Source organism: Colossoma macropomum, unplaced genomic scaffold (genome assembly GCF_904425465.1).
Source record: "Colossoma macropomum unplaced genomic scaffold, Colossoma_macropomum, whole genome shotgun sequence".
NCBI classification, from domain to species: domain Eukaryota; kingdom Metazoa; phylum Chordata; class Actinopteri; order Characiformes; family Serrasalmidae; genus Colossoma; species Colossoma macropomum.
In genome coordinates this window covers 32,300,757-32,321,602 of record NW_023494798.1, presented here as the reverse complement: position 1 = coordinate 32,321,602, position 20,846 = coordinate 32,300,757, and the positions used below count along the sequence as shown (strand labels likewise).

The 20,846-nt window shown below is 40.4% G+C and overlaps 1 protein-coding gene across 1 annotated transcript in view; it reads left to right on the top strand.

Annotated features, from left to right (window-relative positions):
• The window catches only part of LOC118817921 (rho guanine nucleotide exchange factor 17-like), a 165,374-nt gene that overhangs the window by 141,670 nt on the left and 2,858 nt on the right, over nt 1-20,846 (top strand). Inside the window, exons 6-19 of the mRNA XM_036584933.1 lie at nt 1,039-1,131; nt 2,063-2,239; nt 2,387-2,437; nt 3,628-3,737; nt 4,081-4,166; nt 4,253-4,371; nt 5,565-5,772; nt 8,056-8,317; nt 9,355-9,617; nt 11,232-11,472; nt 15,618-15,704; nt 15,810-15,877; nt 17,034-17,182; nt 19,133-19,307. Coding sequence (XP_036440826.1) covers nt 1,039-1,131; nt 2,063-2,239; nt 2,387-2,437; nt 3,628-3,737; nt 4,081-4,166; nt 4,253-4,371; nt 5,565-5,772; nt 8,056-8,317; nt 9,355-9,617; nt 11,232-11,472; nt 15,618-15,704; nt 15,810-15,877; nt 17,034-17,182; nt 19,133-19,307 — 2,089 coding nt within the window. The remainder of the gene's footprint in view (nt 1-1,038; nt 1,132-2,062; nt 2,240-2,386; nt 2,438-3,627; nt 3,738-4,080; nt 4,167-4,252; nt 4,372-5,564; nt 5,773-8,055; nt 8,318-9,354; nt 9,618-11,231; nt 11,473-15,617; nt 15,705-15,809; nt 15,878-17,033; nt 17,183-19,132; nt 19,308-20,846) is intronic.

The window sequence follows — 20,846 nt, the reverse complement described above, 5'->3', positions numbered from 1 at the left end:
AGCATATTCAACACATTCTCCATCAATATGAAGAACCATTTCATGATGCAAAGTGTTTGCATGCAGTGTTTGAGTGTTCATGGTTATATGTAGAACTATTTTCTTTACTAAGGAACCCTTGAAGAACCATCTTTTTAAGTGTGTAGGCCTTCTACAAGTTCTAGATACATCACTAACTTAATATGAGTCATAGTCAAACCAGGTTCCAGGTAGTTGTTAGGAATGGAAAACCCAGGTCTCTTTACTGATGGACTCGCTGTGAAACAACTACATATCGTCGCTGTCTGAAGATGATGATTTTATGATGAGTGGACCAAAAGAAACGGCCCAAAACTACTTGGGAAAAAGTTCCATTGACTTACATTAAAAATAAAAGTAACAGTATGTTTTTTCCTTCTCCTGTAAAGTTACCATTTTGGAGATACGAGGTTTTGTTCCAGCAGCGAGATGTAAAATACAAATAGAACACAATATATCGTCACTGTCCAAAGGAAACCATGTATCTCCATTTTTGTTGATGTTTCATTTTCTTGTCATTTCAACTCACCAACTGTCCTTTACATTGTGTCAAAAATCTATGATGCATGGACCAATAGAAATGCTCTAAAATCACTTGGAATAACATCTCTTTACATTGACTTCCATTGAAAGGTAAGAGTGTTTTTGCCCTCTCCTGTAAAGTTACTGTTTTGGAGATACTTGTTTTTCTTTGGACAGCGACGATATATGTTAATATATTTTACAAGCTTCAAAAATATATGTAATTTCTTTGTAAAAGCTTTAAATGTCCCTGTTTAATCTAGAATGGCCAAAAAATTGAATATACGCTTCATGTTTAGCTTTGAAATACCATATTGGTGCAAGCACAAATGAACTTTTTCATAGAGGTGATTTTTTTCTCTTTTCCTGACTGTGTTGTGCCATTTTTGGCCTGAACTGAAGGTCTAGCTCTAAAGGTCAAGGTTCACCACCGTAAATACATCTAGAGTTCTCTCTATTCATCTGTATTGATCTCGGATAATCGTCTCTCTCTTACAGCAAAGTATGCGTGAGAATAAGGAGAAGCAGGCTTTGGGGGATTTGATGATCAAACCTGTCCAGCGCATCCCACGATACGAGCTGCTGGTCAAAGTGAGTTGCAGAAGTTTTCCAGTTCCCTCCACCGTTTCTATTTGCCAATTCATAAATGATATTATATTTCTTGTTTCCTTAATCTTCCATCTTCAGTCTTCTGTTTTTGTTGTTGTACAGTTGGGGACTGTAGCCTATTCGTTGATTCAGAGTTTTATCTTCAGTCAGGTCAGCTTCTGACCACAGAACCACTCTTGGCTGGATATTTAGGGTTGTGGACCACTCTCACCATAGCACTGACCACCCACACTACAATATCAGTGCCACTGCTGTGCTGAGAGTGATCCACAACCTGAATAAATCTGGTTAGCAGCAATCCTGTGGTCAGAAACTGACCAGTGATGAATGAGGTGGGGGTTTGTCTGTAACTATATAGTGGACGTATAAGGATGATGGAGCTCATAAACTGTTCAGTGAGTGGAAGTACAAGGTAGGTGTTTCTAATAAGGTGGCCAGGGAGTGGAATCACAAAGTAGGTGTTTCTGATAAAGTGGCCAGGTAGTGGAAGTATAAGGTAGACGTTTCTAATAAAGTGGCCAGAGGTAGGCGTTTCTAATAAAGCGGCCAGTGAGTGGTAGTACAAGGTAGATGTTTCTAATAAAGTGGCCAGAAGTAGATGTTTCTAATAAAGTGGCCAGTAGTGGAAGCACAAGTTAGGCGTTTCTAATAAAGTGGCCAGTGAGTGGAAGCACAAGGTAGGTGTTTCTAATAAAGTGGCCAGTAGTGGAAGCACAAGTTAGGCGTTTCTAATAAAGCGGCCAGAGGTAGGTGTTTCTAATAAAGTGGCCAGTGAGTGGAAGTATAAGGTAGATGTTTCTGATAAAGTGGCCAGAGGTAGGTGTTTCTAATAAAGTGGCCAGTGAGTGGAATCACTGGGTAGGTGTTTCTTATAAAATGGCCAGTGAGCTAGCCTTGTGTGTATGTGTGACAGGACCTGCTGAAACACACTCCAGAAGACCACCCGGACCACCCGTTCCTGCTGGATGCTCAGAAGAACATAAAGCAGCTGGCTGAGAAGATCAATAAGGGCCGGCGGAATGCGGAGGAGGTGGAGCGGGAGACGCGGGTCATGCAGGAGATTGAGGCACATATAGAGGGAGTGGAGCACGTAAGACTCAGCATTTAACATGATTACTTCACTCGTATTCACGCCATCACGCGGGATGGGTGGGTAGAGGAGGAGGGGGAGTGTCGAGTTATCAGATATCAGTCTGTCTTGCTGCATCACCTGAAATAACGATGTGGTTCCTCTCAGATCCTGAATCCTCAGAGGAAGTTCCTCAGGCAGGAGATGGTGATGGAGGCGGTAAGAGAGGAGAAATAAACGTTTATACAAGTGTTTGAAAACAGACCAACATGGGATGTGATGTTTCTATTAAACACTCACTCGTTCTCTCCTTTCTTCTCTCCTTTTCTGCTCCTCTTCCATTACTCGCACTCTCTCTCTTTCTTCCATACTCTCCCTCTTTCTTCCATACTCTCTCTCTTTCTTCCATACTCTCTCTCTTTCTTCCATACTCTCCCTCTTTCTTCCATACTCTTTTTCTTTCCTTAAAATCTTTTGGCTTTCTCTCTCTTTTTCTTCTCTTCTTCCATTTCTCTCCCTCGCCCTTCCAAATCTGACATCCTTTCATCACTGTCTGTCTCTCTCTCATTTTTCACACTCTTTTTTTCTCCCTCCCTCTATCTCTCTCTATCTTTCTCTCTCATCTCGTGCTCTTTCTCTCCCTCTCGTCTGTGTCTCTCTTGCTCTCTCTCCCTCTCTTCCCTTTCTCTCTCTATCCCTTCCTCAATCTCTCTCTCATTTCTCTCTCATCTCTTGCTCTTTCTCTCCCTCTCATCTGTGTCTGTCTCGCTCTCTCTTCCCTTTCTCTCTCTCTCCCTCCCCGTCTCTCTCTCTTTTTGTCTCATCTCTCTCTCGTCTTCCTCCCTCAATCTCTCTCTCCCATTTCTCTCTCTTGTCTCTTGCACTCCTTTCCCCCTCTTGTCTGTCTCTCTCTAACTCTCTCTCTCCTTTCTATCTCTCCCTCTCTCAATCTCTGTCTCTCTCTCCTCTCTCCCCTTCTTGTCTGTCTCTCACTCTCTTTCCTTTCTCTCTCTCTCGTAACCCTCCCTCAATCTCTCTCCTCTCCCATTTCTCTCTCTCACCTCTCTCTTGTTCTCGTTCTCTCCCTTTCTTGTCTGTCTCTCTCTCGCTCTCTTCCCTTGTCTCCCTCCCTCCATCTCTCTCTTTCTATCTCTCGTCCCTCTCTCGTGTCTTGCTCTTTCTCCCCCCCTCTTGTCTGTCTCTCTCTCTCTCTCTTCCCTTTCGCTCTCTCTCTCTCATCTTTCTCTTGTTCTCTTGTCTCATGCTCTTTCTCTTTCCCCTCTCTTTTGCTCTATCTCCTCTTTCTCTAACTCCACTCTCTCTCATATCTCTCTCGTCTCTTGCTCTTTCTCTCTCTCTCTCTCTCTCTCTCTCTCTCTCTCTCTCTCTCCCCCCCTCTCCCCCTGTAGAAGTCAGTAGGAGGGAAGAAGGATCGTTCTTTGTTTTTGTTTACTGATCTGTTGATCTGTACGACTCTGAAGAGGAAGTCCGGTTCGTTACGGAGGAGCTCCATGAGTCTGTGAGTCTCTCACGTTCTCAGACGTTCTCTTTTCATCAGAAAGGTTACCTTTACGGCTGTGCAGATCAGTGTGTTAGTGCTGTGCTGCACCCTAGTGGACAGATTGCAAAACAGCACCTTTGGAAGATTTTCTGGTGAAACTTCTCTGCCTGTGATCAGATTTACCTGCAGTTTCAACACAGCTGATGCATTTTCTTCTTTATTGTTCACAAAGTCATGCCACTGCTTGTCCTTGTCCTGCTTTGTGCTCTAATGGTTTCGAGTTGTCTGCCAGTTTGTCCAACACTGTATGTAAAACAGTCCGAGTACCTCAGTCTGATTTGTCTGTGTTAAACTGTTTCAGATACACCGCTGCTAGTGTCATTGACACCTCAAGTAAATACAAGTTTCTATGGAAACTGCCTTTGGAGGATATAGAATTAGTGAAAGGTAAGTCGGCCGATTCAGATGAGGTGAGCTGGAGGATTATGGGAGTTGAAGTTTATACTTTACTCTGAATGGTTTCCTCTCTGCAGGCTCTAATCAGGCCACTAACAGGGACACGATCCAGAAAACGATCAGCCGACTAGATGAGGACCTCAGTACACTCGGCCAAATCAGCAAACTGTCAGAAACGCTCAGCTTTCCTCACCAGGTCAGTTAGAAACACCCAAACGCAGCGAACTGGAGCTCACAGAGCTGTGCTGCACATTAACATTCAGGAGTTAATCAGTAGAAAAGATTCAGTAAAGCTGCACTACGTAAGATTTTTTACCCTCTGATTGATAGATAGATAGATACAGGAAGGAATGAAGGAAGGAAGGAAGGAAAGAATGAAGAAAGGAATGAAGGAACAAATAAATGAATGAAGGAATAAAGGAATGAATGAAGGAATGAATAAAGGAAGGAAGGAATGAAGGAAAGAATGAATGAATGAAGGACTGAGGAAAGGAATGAATAAAAAAGGAATGTAGACATGAACGAATGAAGCATGGAAGGAATAAAGGAAGAAATGAATGAATGAAGGAAGGAAGGAATAAATGAAGGAAGGAAGGAAGAAATGAATGAGGGAAAGAATGAAGGAAGGAAGGAATGAATGAGAGAAAGAATAAAGGAAGGAAGGAAAGAATGAAGGAATGAATAAAGGAAGGAATAAATGAAGGAAGGAATGAATAAGGGAAAGAATGAAGGAAGGAATGAATGAGGGAAAGAATAAAGGAAGGAAGGAAAGAATGAAGAAAGGAATGAATAAAGGAAGGAGTAAATGAAGGATTGAATGAATGAAGGAGTGAATGAATGAAGGAAGGAGGGAAGGAATGAATGAATGAATGAATGAATGAATGAATGAATGAATGAATGAAAGGAATGAATAAAAGAATAAATGAAGGAAGTAATGAAGGAGTGACTGAATGAAGGAAGGAAGAAATGAATGAATGAATGAGGGAAAGAATGAAGGAAGGAAGGAATGAATGAATGAATGAAGAAAGGAAGAAATAAATAAATAGATCCTGAATTGCAGTGTTACAGTATCAGGACACATACTTGCACATAAACTTATATAAATCAGGCAGAAATAATGAATTAGACAGAAGGGTAAAGTATCAGAGAGTGGAAATAGAAGTTAATATATTTGCATATTTAAATAACATATAAGACAGATTTGTTGTATTTACACGAGTGCAGGTGTCGCACTAAGTAGTATGAGGTAGTTACAACACAATGAGTATATCTTTGTAATTAATATTCTTTGTTTACGATACAAAACCTTTGTTGTGGTTATTGTTGTAAAAGTTTGTCTATATCTGCCCAATAAACGTGTTAATATGTCTCATTCTTTCCCTCCCTCAGAGTCTGGATGATGTGATAAAGGACCTGATGGCGTCGGTGCACAGGGAGTTGGCTGAGAAACAGTCTCTGGCCTTCAGCATGACCTTCCTGCCCACCAAGCTGGAGCTGACCACAGCGTCCGCTGAGAGCACCTTCATCTTCGAGTTCAGCAGTCCGGACGCTCGCAGCAACTTCGAACAGGCCTTTGAGGAGGCCAAGAAGAAGCTGGGTAATAATAGTTATTGTTATTATTATTATTATTATTATTATTATTATTATTATTATTATCATTATTATTATTAGTGATTAACTGTTAACAAGACCAACTAATAGCCCAACTGATTTTTTAGTCTAAGAAACTGAACTGAAAAAAGATGTTTGAACTAAAGTTCTGAAGTTTGAAATCAGTGTGTTAATTAATATAAAACCAATTTGGGTGCAGAAAAATGTATAAAATGATTCTAAGATGTTTGTCTTAAGAAAATAAAGGTTTTAACTAATTAGTAGTTTAAAAGCTGTTAAAAAAAAACAAAACAATTTGGACACTTTCATATTTTGTTGATTTTCTAAAAATAAGAATAAGAGAACAGACTTAAAAATGGCATCTTTCTGCAATTTTAATGCACAATTTTGCTTTATTTGCTGAATTTAACATAATGGAAATCAAACGAACAAACATAAAATACAAAATGTGCTGTAACCTTTCCACACTTTTGTTTTTGTTTTGTCCTGTATGGACAGTAAACAGTAAATAGTGTATTAAAATATGCAGAAGTGTGTTCTCTCTAGAGGATGTATAACTTATTTTCTCTTAGAACACCAACAAAACATGTCATATGACCGGGGCACCGAAACCTTTGCGAATGACTATATTTTTAAAAATCTGATCAAAAAATCTGACCAAAAGACCAAGAATAAAGTCATAACATATTAATGTCCAGAATGCCTAAAGGCTAATATTTCAGAAGTAATGATCAAATCTTGAGGCAGAATATCTGCATTTCATAAATTTGTGTTGTTCTCAAAATACTCAAAATATTGAATAAATGTTATTGAATATAAAACCAATAAAGATATTCCAAACTTCCAAACTTTTGAACGGCAGTGAATGTTTGTGTACACAATATACATGCGTATTTCGAGCTTAATAAGAAACACGTTTTTAATAGGAGACAGTTCTGGACCGTAGGCAGGTCAGTTTTACGCCTGCACTCTCTGATTACATAGCGATGCTTTTGTAACGCTTGTCAAATGTTTCTTGGTGATGTCATGATGAACTAAGCATGGACGTCCCTGAAAAAGACGGCATCTAAAAAAGCAGAATAAGTTGCTTTAAAAAGTGTTCAGCATTCATGGTGCCTTTAGATGATCAAGTTATCCACTAATACCCCCCCAACACCATGACAGACGCTGGCTTTTGAACGTTACGCTGGTAACATTCTGGATGGTCCTTTTCTTCTTTGTCTCGGAGAATACAACATCCACTATTCCCGTAAACAATCTGAAAGCTGGACTCGTCAGACCACAATACACGTCTCAATGGTGCATCAGTCTATTGCAGATGAGCTTGAGCCCAGAGAAGTCGGCGGTGTTTCTGGACGCTGTTAACATGCATGGTACAGTCTTAACCTGCGTTTGTAGATGCAGCGACAGACGGTGTTTATTGACAGTGGTTTGTCAGAGTACTCCCGAGCCCATACGGTGATATCCATCACAGAGGCGTGCTGTTTTTATTGTAGTCTGAGGGTTCAAAGGTCACAGGCATTCAATTGTGGTGTTCAGACTTTTCATTTACACACAGGGATTTCTCCGGATTTCCTGAGTCATTTGATGCGCTTTAGAGGATGAAGTACCTAAAATCCTTGGAATCGCTTGCTCATCAGCCATCCTTGTTCATGAAGGACCCAGCCTTTCTGGGATGCTCCTTTTATAAGCATAATTGCGTCACCTGTATGAGATGTTTTTTGAAAATTCATAATGTTCCTAGCCTTGAATCGCTCCTGTCCCAACTTTTTGGGAACATGTTACAGGCATCAATTCCAGAATGAACATATATTTACAAAAAAACAACGACACTGATAAGATAGAACTTTCATATCTTCTCTTTGTACCGTTTCGTTCAAACGCAAGTCAAAGTGGATTTATTTGCAAGTCACTGCGTTCTGTTTTCATTTGCATTTCACATACAGTCCCAACTATTTTGGAATTGGATTTGAATGTGGATGGATGGATGGATACTTTATTGATCCCATAGGAAAGTTAGCAGCCAGTAGCACTCGCACAGTACAGGACAGTTATAATAATGAGGGTGATATAAAAAGAAGAATATATACAAAAAAATTTGCTGATCCTGATATGATTCCAATATCCCTACATTTTCTGAGCAAGTAAACACTTGTTGCCCACAAACTGTCCAGGATTTTTTGGTGGTCTTATGTTTGCACTGTGCTCTACCTGTGTAATTTTTTTTAATAACAGTGTTTATGTTTGTTCTGCTGCCTCATTTCTTTAGCGATGAATAAGGACCAGTGGGACCCTGAGTTTCTGAAAGCCATTCCCATCATGAAGACTCGCAGCGGGATGCAGTTCTCCTGCGCCTCTCCCAGCCACAGCTGCCCAGAGAACACCTACGAGGTGTGGGTGTGTAACAGCGACGGTTATGTGGGTCAGGTGTGTTTGCTGAATATTCGGGACGAGCCCACGGTGGAGGCCTGCATCGCCGTCTGCTCCGCACGCATCATCTGCATCGCCGCTGTACCAGGACTCAAGAGCAGGTCAGCCTACGACTCCCAGTGTTGTTGTTGTTGTTGTTGTTTTGTCTGTGCACAGTGTGCTCACGACACGGCGCTCTGCATAAACCACCCACAGTCTGAGCTCATCACTTAAGTGCAATCCCTGATAGCAGGAGGATAGAGGGCCGCTGTTGGCCTGCTGATGGCAGAGCTGGTGGTCCACTGGCGTTTTGCTCAGCGTTTTCTGGGCGGCCCACCGGTGTTTAAGCAGAGTTATAGACAAAATTCCACATTTCATCACTCATTTTCCACTCACAGTCCAATTTCCTTACTTTTCCTTCCTTTCTTCTATTATACTCTGTAAATTAGATTAGTAAATCATTTAATCCAGCTCAGCGTCAGCAACAACATTTTCTATAAAATCATTTTATATCAGGCCTAGTCATTATTTTTTTCTCTCAGTTGTTTGTAATATTTGTCTTTTCCAAAATAAAAGGCTCTGTGCATTTAAAATCTGTTTGAGAAGATTAAAAAACTAGTTACAGTTTGTATGCAGGTCAATAATCTGGTGGTCCCAGGGTGGACCAGCTGTGGCAAACAGTCAGTGGGGTGCCCACCGTATCAATTATTAAAAACTCTATTCATATCTTCACATATTCATAACTCCAGCAGCACTGCTGTGTCTGATCCACTCATACCAGCGCAACACACACATCCACCACCCAAATAGTACCTGCTCTGTGAGGGTCCATGGGGGTCCTGACCACTGAAGAACAGGGTAAAAGGGGGCTAACAAAGTATGCAGAGAAACAGATGGACTACAGTCTGTAACTGTAGAACTACAAAGTGCACCTATATAGTAAGTGGAGCTGATAAAATGGACAATGAGCGTAGAAACAAGGAGGTGGTCATTTTTTTTTTTATACCGATTTTATTTATTTTAGTATTTACTTTATTATTGTAGATACAGGATATAACCTAAGACACTAAACATGTCTTGGCTGATCGACTACATTTTGGGGTAAAAGGGAAATGTGTGTTTTGTCACTCAGCATAGCTCATCAGTCTCTTTTTTATAGCCCCAGAGAGCGTGTGGAGTCCAGGCATTCTGCCCCCGCCGCCCCTTCCGAACCGCCCCCGACCCCCTCCACCCAGCCTCAGCAGCCTCAGCTTCACATCTCCATCTCAGGCTCTTCTCTGGAGCTCAGCGAGCCCCCCACGGCCCCCATCCCAGAACTGGTGCCTTTTGACAGCGACGATACTGACGATGAAGATTCCCCAAGTCCTTCATCCACACTGCAGAGCCAGGCGTCGCACTCCACCATCTCCTCCAGCTACGGCAGTGAGTCTCACTGAACACTCTCAATGTACTCACATTCACTCTGATGATTGTATTTTGAGGATATTCACTGACTCCATGCTGCCTCCTCCACGTGTAATTACTGCCTTTACTCATGATAAACAGCTCAGATTCAGCCTTTGTGCCCAGTATGTCCCAACACAGGTATAAGTCTCTGACCTTGACAATTTAATTACAGTTTTTTAGGAAAGATTTAGTGCATCATGAAGTTTTACATTTCACAAGAGTTCACAATTCATTATATTTAAATTATTTTGCTACAATTCAGTATTATATTGCGTTCAACAAAAGGCTGGTAAAGTTGTGTAATGCTAAAAAAACACAGGTGGTTAATTGGCAACAGGTCAGTAACATGATTGAGAATAAAAGAGTGTCTCAGAAGTAAAGATGAGGAGGACTTCACCACTCTGTGAAAGACTGCACCATCAAATAGTGCAACAACTTTTGCTTTTCTTTTTCCAGCTCATTTAAAATGGAATGAGGTGAAGTGGAAAAGTGTCCGACAAATCAGTGTACAGTTCAAAAGCCAGTATTCATGATGGTATAGGGGGGCATTAGTGCACATGCCATGGGTGACCTGCACATCTGTGAAGGCACCATTAATGCTGAACGATATAAACATGTTTTGGCAACATATGCTGCCATCCAGACGACGTCTTTTTCAGGGAATGCCTTGATTATTTCAGCAAGACAATGTCAAACCACATTCTGCACGTATTACAACAGGATGGCTCCATATTACAAGAGTCCGGGTGCTAAACTGACCTGCCTGCAGTCCAGACCTGTCACCCACTGAAAACATCTGGTGCATTATGAAGTGAAAAATATGACAAATGAGACCCCCGAACTGATGAGCAGCTGAAATCTTTTTCAAACAAGAATGGAAAACATTTCACTTTCTAAACTACAGCAGTGTCTCCTCAGTTCCCAAATGCTTACAGAGTGCTGTGAAAAGAAGAGGTGATGAAGCACAGTGGTAAACAGGCCCCCGTCCCAACTTTTTTGGAACGTGTTGTTGGCATCAAATTCAAAATGGGTATATTTTTTTTCAAAAACAATACAATTTCTCAGTTTCAACATTTGATTGGCTGTATTTGTAGAATTTTCCTTTAAAAATATGGTTTACATGATTTGTATATCATTGCATTCTATTTTTATTTACATTCTGCACAGCATTACTTTTTTGGAAATGGGGTATAATAAGTACATATAAGATTATATACACCGTATAGTCTTATATCTTTACGCCAGGCAGCAGGAAAACTCAGTAGTTTGATGAGAAAAGCAAACAATCCACATTGCCAGACTGGAGCTTTCTAACTACCGCAGTATCTCTTGTTTCACAGGGAAAAAAATCCATTTCTTTTACTTGAAGAATTGAGATGCAGTGGTGCTCTAATAACAGCATGAGATTCTGTAGGGGTTTCTGATAAAGTGGCCAGTGAGAGTGTAATATTGAACAAAGGCAAATTCATATTGCTAGTTGCTATAGCTGTGATCCAATATGATCCAATTAGTTTTCATTTTGAGGGACGTAAAAGCTTTGCTGTAATTATAAAAGTAGTTTAATTAAATAAATAAACTCTTCCCTCTCAGATGATGAGGCGGCAGGCTGTAAGGACATGGCTACAGAGACCACGAGTTCAGAGGAGGAGCAGGAGTTTCCCGTGTCCAGCACATTCGGGGCGCAGCGGCTGAGCGCCGAGAGCCCGATGGACGGGCGGGCGATGCGCCGCTCCAGCAGGGGGTCCTTCACCCGCGCCAGCCTTGAGGACCTGCTGAGCATTGACCCCGAGGCCTACCAGAGCTCCGTCTGGCTCGGCACCGAGGACGGCTGGTGGGTGACCATTACAGACAAGCATTTTCAGTCTTTATCTGTAACTGAATACTAATTGGATTAGCAGGGGTGTAAATCCACACAATGACTGAATTCAGTGATTCCTTAGGGAAATGATTCAAAACATCGGGATTTATCCGGTTTCATTATGATTTGATTCAGTGATTCTTTAGGAAATGAATCCATGCTTCCTGAAATGAAATTTTTTATTATGAATCGATTCGATGATTCTTTAGGAGATGAATCAGTGCTTCATGCAATGTCATTATTCATTATGCTTCGTTCATTGATTCTTTAGGAAAATGATTCAGTGCATCACAATATCCATGTTCATTATGAATCAATTCAGTGTTTCTTCAGGAAATGAATCGGTGATCCGTGAAATGTCATTATTCATTATGAATTGATTCAGTGATTCTTTAGAAAATAATTCAGTGCATCACGATATCCATGTTCATTATGAATCAATTCAGTGATTCTTCAGGAAATGAATCGGTGATCCGTGAAATGTCATTACTCATTATGAATTGATTCAGTGATTCTTTAGAAAATGATTCAGTGCTTCATTAAATGTCATTTTTCATTAGGAATCAATTCAGTGATTCTTTAGGAAGTTGGAACCCACTGCTTTAGGAAATTAGTACATCATGAAATATCAATTGTCTTTATGAATTGATTCACTAATTATTTAGCATTTTAATCTAGTGCATCAGGAAATGTCAGTTTTGACCACAATTCGATTCCATTTGATCATTTTGGTTAATAAATTCAGAATTATTTTAAAAAGTTGTTTTCACAGCCGTTTTGGTTAGTGTTCAAATAGTTGAGCATCATTTCTCTACCTCCAAAATAGACCACCAATGGCACAAAGACACCATGAAAATTCATAAAAATTGTGACAATCAAATTTCGCTGCTCTTTCAAACCAGAGAATTTAATTTCTCAAAATTATGGTCTGCAACTCTGTTACAGACCACAATGTTCAACTTTTGCATCCATTTTGAGTTCACAAATAGTACATTTTCCCTTTTTATACTCCAAATAATCGGCCACGATCGCAGCCTGCACACCAAATGAGCATAAACGTGAAGTAGATTTGAGAAAAACCCGTAAGAAGTCTTTGTTTAGGGATTTTTTTGCCTGTTCTCACCTCAAACAACCTTGTCCTCACTTCAACTCTACCTTCAACAGCCCCCCTCCCCACCCTTCCACACCTAAACACAGTCATTACTTCATGTCTGGGCCTGTTCTCCATGACTCACCTCAGGCTTTTTCCTTTTCACCCTCTCACTCACACTAAACTTGGGCCTGTGTTCTACATATCTCTTATATTTTAGTTTTTATTATGCTTGTGTGGTTTTATGAGCCAAAAAGAATTATAATTTGTTTTAAACCCTTTCTAAGTTTATAAGTGTTTTAGGTCAACAGACTTTCCGTTCTTTTATGAAATAAGGATCAAAATGATTGTCTGTGATGACTGAGCGAACCCTACAGACGCAGTAGACAGATTACGTTGAAAATGCTGCAGTTTTCCGTAAACTAAAGTTTTAGGAATGCTGCTCGACAGACAACATGCTGATTCACTCTGACGTGAAAAGACATTTCCTGTCTGTCTTCTCTTCCACAGAAGACTTGGGCAAAAATATATGAAACAATTCTAATCAGCGGTGGGCAGTAACTGGTTCCATTAACTCATTTGCATTAGCCTTGTCAAATAGGGATTAAAGGGCCCTTATAAAACGGATAGTTCTGATCCGAAAATCTGATCAGCTGAGCCACGTTTGAAGCTGTTGTAAAATCCATGATATACGCACGCCTGTGACCACCTCACAACGACTGAATTGTATATTAATACGCCACAGCGTGAAAAAACCCTCATGGAATAATCTTTGACTCTAATCCTGCTGGCATGGGCCACCGAGTGTACTGATGAAGTAAGAACCTGTTTTTTCTTTTAAATGGAGGGGCTGACGACTTATGTTCTTAACTAGAACCAGGCTGGTCAGCTAGCTAACAGGCTAAAAGATACAACTCCATCATTAATATCACAGGCTTGAATTAAAGTATGATTTTATGATGGTATGATTAACTGTAAAACAACAGTATTAAAATCTAAAAAATGTCACTTGAATGTCTTACACACTTCAATGTTCGTGTTTCAGTCAAAAGTCGTGTCAAACCCAGGCTGAATCCCAAACGACTCTGTGCTCCCTAAATAGTGTTCTAGCTATGAAAGTTTAGGCCTCTACAGCCAAATAATGCATCATTTGTCATCCCAAATGACTGTTTCTTAGCTGTATTTTGCTCTGTTGGGCTGCAGGATCCAGTATTTAAACTCCTACGTAGTGCACTATGTAGGGAGCAGGGAGCCATTTGAGATTCAGCCCCAGTGTGAGAAGAGGGCGCCGCTGGATTGGTGCTAAATAAGACTCGGTGGTAATTTGGTGACCAAAAAGTGCTTATAAAGCAAAGGTTTTTGCATCAAACAGTGCTGTGTTATCATATGTTCATTGTTATACCATAAAAAACAGTTTATGAAATGACCACAATATACAGTGATGGCCAGCTGAACGTTCTTCTCATTCAGTGGTCCATTCAGCTTGGCAATGATACCAACTCTAAAGGAACTACATTTCTTGGCGGAATACTTGTTTAAGTTGATTATTATCAATAATAACATAAAATATTTTCTGAAAAAATGTGTATTTTATCTTATTTTATGTTGACCACCGTTTTATAAAAGCAATAAGCCACTTTAGGCTCTGCATTACTGCGATTTTATCACAGGGAAGGGAGTTTAAGGCACTCCACGAACACCCTTCCCGTGACAAAATCACAGTAACGCACAGCCTCTAGTGGCTTACTGCTTTAATGCACCATCTTTTTCTTGTTTTATTTTTTCCCTTTGAGCTTGAATTACAACATCTGTGTGAAGTTATGTACCAAAAATGGTCTTAATTAGCTTCTACATGAACATTCTCCACCCTCTCTTTATCCCTTAGAATTAAAGAAGCTGTTTTGTTACTGTCCCTTTAAGACTGATATATGTAAATGAGCTCTGTTCTGTTTGGCTGCCATGTATTATGCATCATTCAGAAAGTAGTTTGGGGTGAAACGCTCCTTGTAACTTTAGCATGAATGGGCGGAGCTAAACTGCTGTAGGCTGAATAGGTGGATATATACCAACCAGCCACTTCATTAAGTGTTCATCTTGTTTCTACACTCATTGTCCATTTTATCAGCTCCACTTACTATATAGGGTCACTTTGTAGTTCTACAGTTACAGACTGTAGTCCATCTGTTTCTCTGCATACTTTGTTAGCCCCCTTTTACCCTGTTCTTCAGTGGTCAGGACCCCCATGGACCCTCACAGAGCAGGTACTATTTGGGTGGTGGATCATTCTCAGCACTGCAGTAACACTGACATGGTGGTGGTGTGTTAGTGTGTGTTGTGCTGGTCTGAGTGGATCAGACACAGCAGTGCTGCTGGAGTTTTTAAACACCTCAGTGTCACTGCTGGACTGAGAATAGTCCACCAACCAAAAACATCCAGCCAACAGTGTCCTGTGGGCAGCGTTCTGTGACCACTGATGAAGGACTAGAGGATGACCAATACTAACTGTGCAGCAGCAGATGAGCTATCGCCTCTGACTTTACATCTACAAGGTGGACTGACAAGGTAGGAGTGTCTAATAGAGTGGACAGTGAGTGGACACAGTGTTTAGAAACAGTGTTTAAAAACTCCAGCAGCACTGCTGTGTCTGATCCACTCGTACCAGCACAACACACACTAACACACCACCACCAGTGTTACTGCAGTGCTGAGAATGACCCACCACCCAAATATCTGCTCTGTGGGGGTCCATGGGGGTCCTGACCACTGAAGAACAGGGTAACAAAGTGTGCAGAGAAGCAGATGGACTACAGTCTGTAACTGTAGAACTACAAAGTGCTCCTGTATGGTCAGTGGAGCAGATAAAATGGACAACGAGCGTAGAAACAAGGAGGTGGACTGGTCAGTGTATGTAATTGCAGTGTTTTTCACAAAAGACAGTATTAGTGCAGCTGGATTGTTGTATCTGGACTGTGTGGAGTGAACAGTATGTTTTGAGACTTAAACAATGTTTACCCTAAACTCTTTCCAGCATCCATGTGTACCAGTCTTCAGACAACATCAGGAACAGGAAGAACAGTATGAAGATGCAGCACGCGGCCTCCATCCTCTGCATCCTGTAAGCATCCAGTCCAGCAGTGCACCGTTTACTGTTCACCATTTACTGACCTTCGATGACCGAACTGGAAGTGACGTCCTGCTTTCTGTGTCTCTTTTATTCAAGGTATCTTGACAACAAGGTGTTTGTGTCTCTTGCCAATGGTGAAGTGATTGTTTATCAGAGGGAAGCAGGTAAGCACCGTTTCACAGTCATGATTATTGATAATTGATAATTAGCCTGAACTAGCATATTATCTTTTTCGACACTGCATCATTTATGTGCACCGTCTCTCAAATCAGCACCTCAAAATTTCCCACTGATACTGATTTTAAGGAGTTGAAAGCTCCACCAGTTACTTTTGCTGATATAGGTTAATATGGTCAAAAATTAGTTTTTGTAAAACAGTTCTTTTCTGACTGATATGATTTTTGTGTCAGATAATCAGTACAAGCTTACAAAATATTAATTCATAAATATTGTTGTGTGGAGGGTGAAGCTTCCCAGCATTCTTAGAAGTTTTGTTGTTAATTTATATATATATATATATATATATATATATATATATATATATATATATATATATATAATTAATATGGATAGTATTAGTAGTGTAATATAGTCATTTGGATAGTTATATATATATATATATATATATATATATATATATATATACACACACACATATATCAGAACCTTAATATCAATATCAGTCAGGCCCTAATTTAAAGGGGAATTCCACCAATAAAAAAAAAGTATAATTAGTTAATCTGTATAATTAAACAGTGAAGATGTAAACAGAGTCATTCAGAGTGGTTTGGTGTGAAACGCTCTGCTCTAGAGAAACTTACAGTCAGAAATGTTCACAGTGGTGGTGATAGGAACCAGACGTCCACCTCTAAAAGCTCCCTCACAGAAAGTTACTACATGAAATGGATGTAAATTCACTGCCTGATGTCTGCGACGTTGTTTCATGGTGTTCTGAGGCAAAATAGTCCCCATAGAAAACTTATTTTTTTCAGATTTATCGCTATGTTGCCATCATCAGCATTCCGTATAAAAACTTGTGTCGGTTCATTGATGGTTTTAATAGTAAATAAAATGTCTATATTGGTGTTGTAGTCATGGTGACCCCTGGTTCCTATCACCACCACTGTAAAGAAACCTGAGTCGGCAGGTTTCTCTACAGTGAACCGTTTCACGTCAGAATAAAACGCACTGTAATTCCCATTTAAGTGGCTTTACTGCCATAAATGGTAGTTAACAGTTGCTCAAAGGAAATGAATGCTTTAATACTAACAGTGACGATAATGATTAAATAAACAAATGATCTCCGTCTCTCCTTCACAGGTAGTTTTTGGGATCCTCAGAGTTCTCAGACGTTGTGTTTGGGTTCCCCGAGTGGACCGGTCACTAAGATGGTTCCTGTGGCCGGTAAACTGTGGTGTGGCTGCCAGAACCGAATCCTCATCATTAACACCAGCACTTTAGCTCAGGAGGTGAGACACTTTTTCTGTAAAATAGTGCCACCTGGTGGACTCTGGAAAGTTGTGGACGTTTCCTTGTGACAATGCAGAGCTGCTCAATGGTATTTAAAAAATAGCAATAATAATAAAGATTCTGACAATTCTAGTCAGTTGTATTACGATGATGTATTTCGTGGTGTTATTTTTTATGTAGTTTTAATGTAGAAATCACAATTACTTCTTATACAGACATGCTGGCTTTGTTACTTGTTACAAATTATTATTGCTGTGGGAAGGAAACTGCATTTGTGACATTTTTGTCAGTTTTTGAACTAGTTATTCATCTTTTCTAACCTCTTGCGTATCTTTTTTGTTCATAAAATTGTGTGGTGATTTGTCTGACTCAGCTGACTGACAAACAGATTACCTTTTTAAAGAGAAAAAATTAGTGGGGGGAAAAAACAAACCAAAAAAACTCGCCTCTCTCATGACAGTAATGACACACGAGCACGGGTTGACCCTGAAATACTGCACTGTACTGTTATGGAATAAGGATTTGACACAAATGGTGTGAAATATGAACTGGGAGTCTTTATCTGCAGCCTGATTCTCACTTGGCTACTGTAACCTCTTAGACTACAGACCTACTGTTCAGAATCAGAATCAGAACCGCTTTATTTCACCAAATATGTTACACATACAAGGAATTTGTCTCGGTGAGTCACAAATGTATCACATGTAACATACTAAACAGACCAGACAAGCACACAGGCAATTAACGAGTACTGAGCTAAGGGAAAAGTAAAATATGATACAATAAATAGAATAAAGAACAAAGAGTAATAATAAAAACATGTGAAAGGAGCTCAGGAGATGTGGATATCTGTACATGTCACTGTTGTCGGAACAAAACCTTGTATCTCCAAAATGGTAACTTTACAGGAGAAGGAAAAAACCTAGTTTACATTTAATGGAAGTCAATGGAACCAGAATTTTTTTCAAGTCATTTTAGACCACATTTTCAAATTATGTCAAAAACTAAAACACAACAGAAATGGAGTTAGGAGGTTTTCTTCCGACAGCAGTGATATGCAGATATGAATGTCTGTACGTATGCAGGTCAAGTAGACGTGCCATAAAATATACTATAAAAACTGTCATACACAGAATATTACAGACTAATATGGACGTCTGTGAAAATGTACTTGTACACTAGAGCAAATAAGCAGTGTTCTGTGTTCAGTAATTAAGTTTAAAGGCCCTGCAGGCAAATGAGAAGTTTAGCCATCGCTATATTGTCATAAACACGTCTACCTGCCTCTCATAGTGGTGCTGCAGTAGCATCTAAAGTGAGGTTTCCTGGTTAAAGACTCTGAAAACCTCCTTCTGATGATGTTTCCAGAAGATGGAAGTAGCTTTTGAAAGTGTTCAGAAGGGAATACTTCACTAATTAATTCTTCAGCTAAATTCTTCAGAATTTCTGCATAATTCAATCAAGATCGTTCAGATTGGTTTGGTGTGAAACGCTCCGTTCTACATGAACTTACAGAGTCAGAACTGTTTCACAGTGGTGGTGATAGGAACCAGACGTCCACCTCTAAAAGCTCCCTCACAGAAAGTTACTGTATGTTATGATTTCATTGCCTGATGTTTGAGACGTTATTTTATGATAGTTTTGAGAAAGTTTATTTGTTTTTTACACTTAATGATGGAGACCTCCTGGTGCCCGACACCACCACTGTCAAGGAATCAGAGTCAGGAAGTTTCTCTAGACTGAAGCATTATTAAGACTTTGTTTTTTACACTGTTCTCTAATTAGTATACATTATTCATGAACTACTATGAATTATTCTGTAATTAGTATAAATTATTCAAAAACCATTTTGAACCTAATGCGCTCTGTAATAATGAGAGTGAAAACCTCATACAGTCTGTTTAATCTCTTCGTAAATGTAATCATGTGTTATGTCTGTCTGTGCCCAGCACTCATTCCAGGTTGGTCAGGACAGCGGGCGCTGTGTGACCTGTATGGTCAGTTATGGTCAGGGTGTCTGGGTGGCTCTTCAGGGCAGTGCTCAGGTGCGCCTGTATCACTCCACTACCTATGAGAGCATCACTGAGGTGGACGTGGCTCCAGCAGTGCACAAGATGCTGGCAGGTATGAATGCAGCCTGTTTATTAGCCTGTTTTCATTTCACACATCTCATAACTACAGATGAGACTTATCCACATTCTGTCTGCGTTAGGCCGATGTGCTCTACTGGAGCACCACCTTACTGGTGTACAGTTAGGCCCAATCCCATTTCACCCCTCGCCCCTACCACTCAGCCCTTAGTCCTCCGTTTTGCACACTCATGTCTAGGGGTAGGTTGTCCTGATTCTTGTTGAGATAGAGGGGTAGAGCGAAGTGTTGGGGCTACATGGTCCTCCAAACGGAGGTTTTTCAGAGACTCCAAACAGAGAGTTATGAGAAAAAAAGAAAAACGGCAAGATGGAGAACAAGAGACCACAGAAGCCCACAAATGTGAGAATTTTCTCTGTTAAAAAATTACGATAATCACTGTATTATATTAGTTTAACGTTGATTCAATGTATTATGGTCGTTTTCTTCATAACAAGCATAAAAAAATCACTAGTAGTAGCTGATGTCTTGGTAGCTAGCTAGCTAACTTTCCCATTCCACCTTAAATGGTAGGCCCAGCAGAGGAGGGTAAAGTTCAGCTCCGCACTGCTGGGCTTTAGTTACATTTAGGACATCATATGCCGTCAAAGAGGGGGACAATTATTTTCCATTCCACCTTAAATGGTGCAGCAGATGTGACGTTTCAGGCACCAGAATGTAACTGCTGCACCATTTAAGGTGGAACGGAAAACTTTGAACAAGAAGCTGGTGAATATCTGACTTCAGCTTCGTATCACTGAAGAATTAGGGGTGGGTGATAATAAATAATTGCCCCCCTCTTTGAAGATCATATGATGCCCTAAATGTAACTAAAGCCCAGCAGTGAGGAGCTGAACTTTACCCTCCTCTGCTGTCACTGCAGACTGGCAGGGTCGCCTACAGAGCAGCGCTAGTAGCCTGTTGACTCCAGGTTCCAAGGGGCAAGGAGACACTCAAAAACAAGGGGAAGGGGTAAAAATAAGAAATGGGATTGGGCCTTAGAGGCTGTAGCTCATCTGTTGATGCACAGTTTTGTTAGCCGTCCTCTAAGAGCTGCTACCATGTTAGTGTCACTGCTGCACTGAGAATGGCCCACCACCCAAATGATATCTGCATGACAGTGGTCTTTTGGTCAGAAACTGACCAGTCATGAAAAGAGTTGTGCAGCAACAGATGGGCTACAGTCTGTACACCTACAGAGTTGACCTAGAGGGTAAGTGTTTCGAATAAAGTGGCCAGCGAGCGGAATCACCCAGTACACCGAGCGTGAATCTGTTTGACAGATAGAAATCCGATTTGCATCAGAGCTGCTTTTCCCACATTCAATGCACATCCAGCTAATTCCCCTTTAAAATCTCCTTAGACGATGTCAAGCGCTAAATTTTGTGTTATGTAGTTAAGCAGTTATTATGAGGCTTAAGTATGATTCAGACGAGATCTGTTTTACAGGGAGAGGTAGTGTAATAATTGCAGGTGCTTCTCCGCGATTTTTGTCCCATCCGAATTCGCCATGTCAGTAATGTTTACAGACTGCAG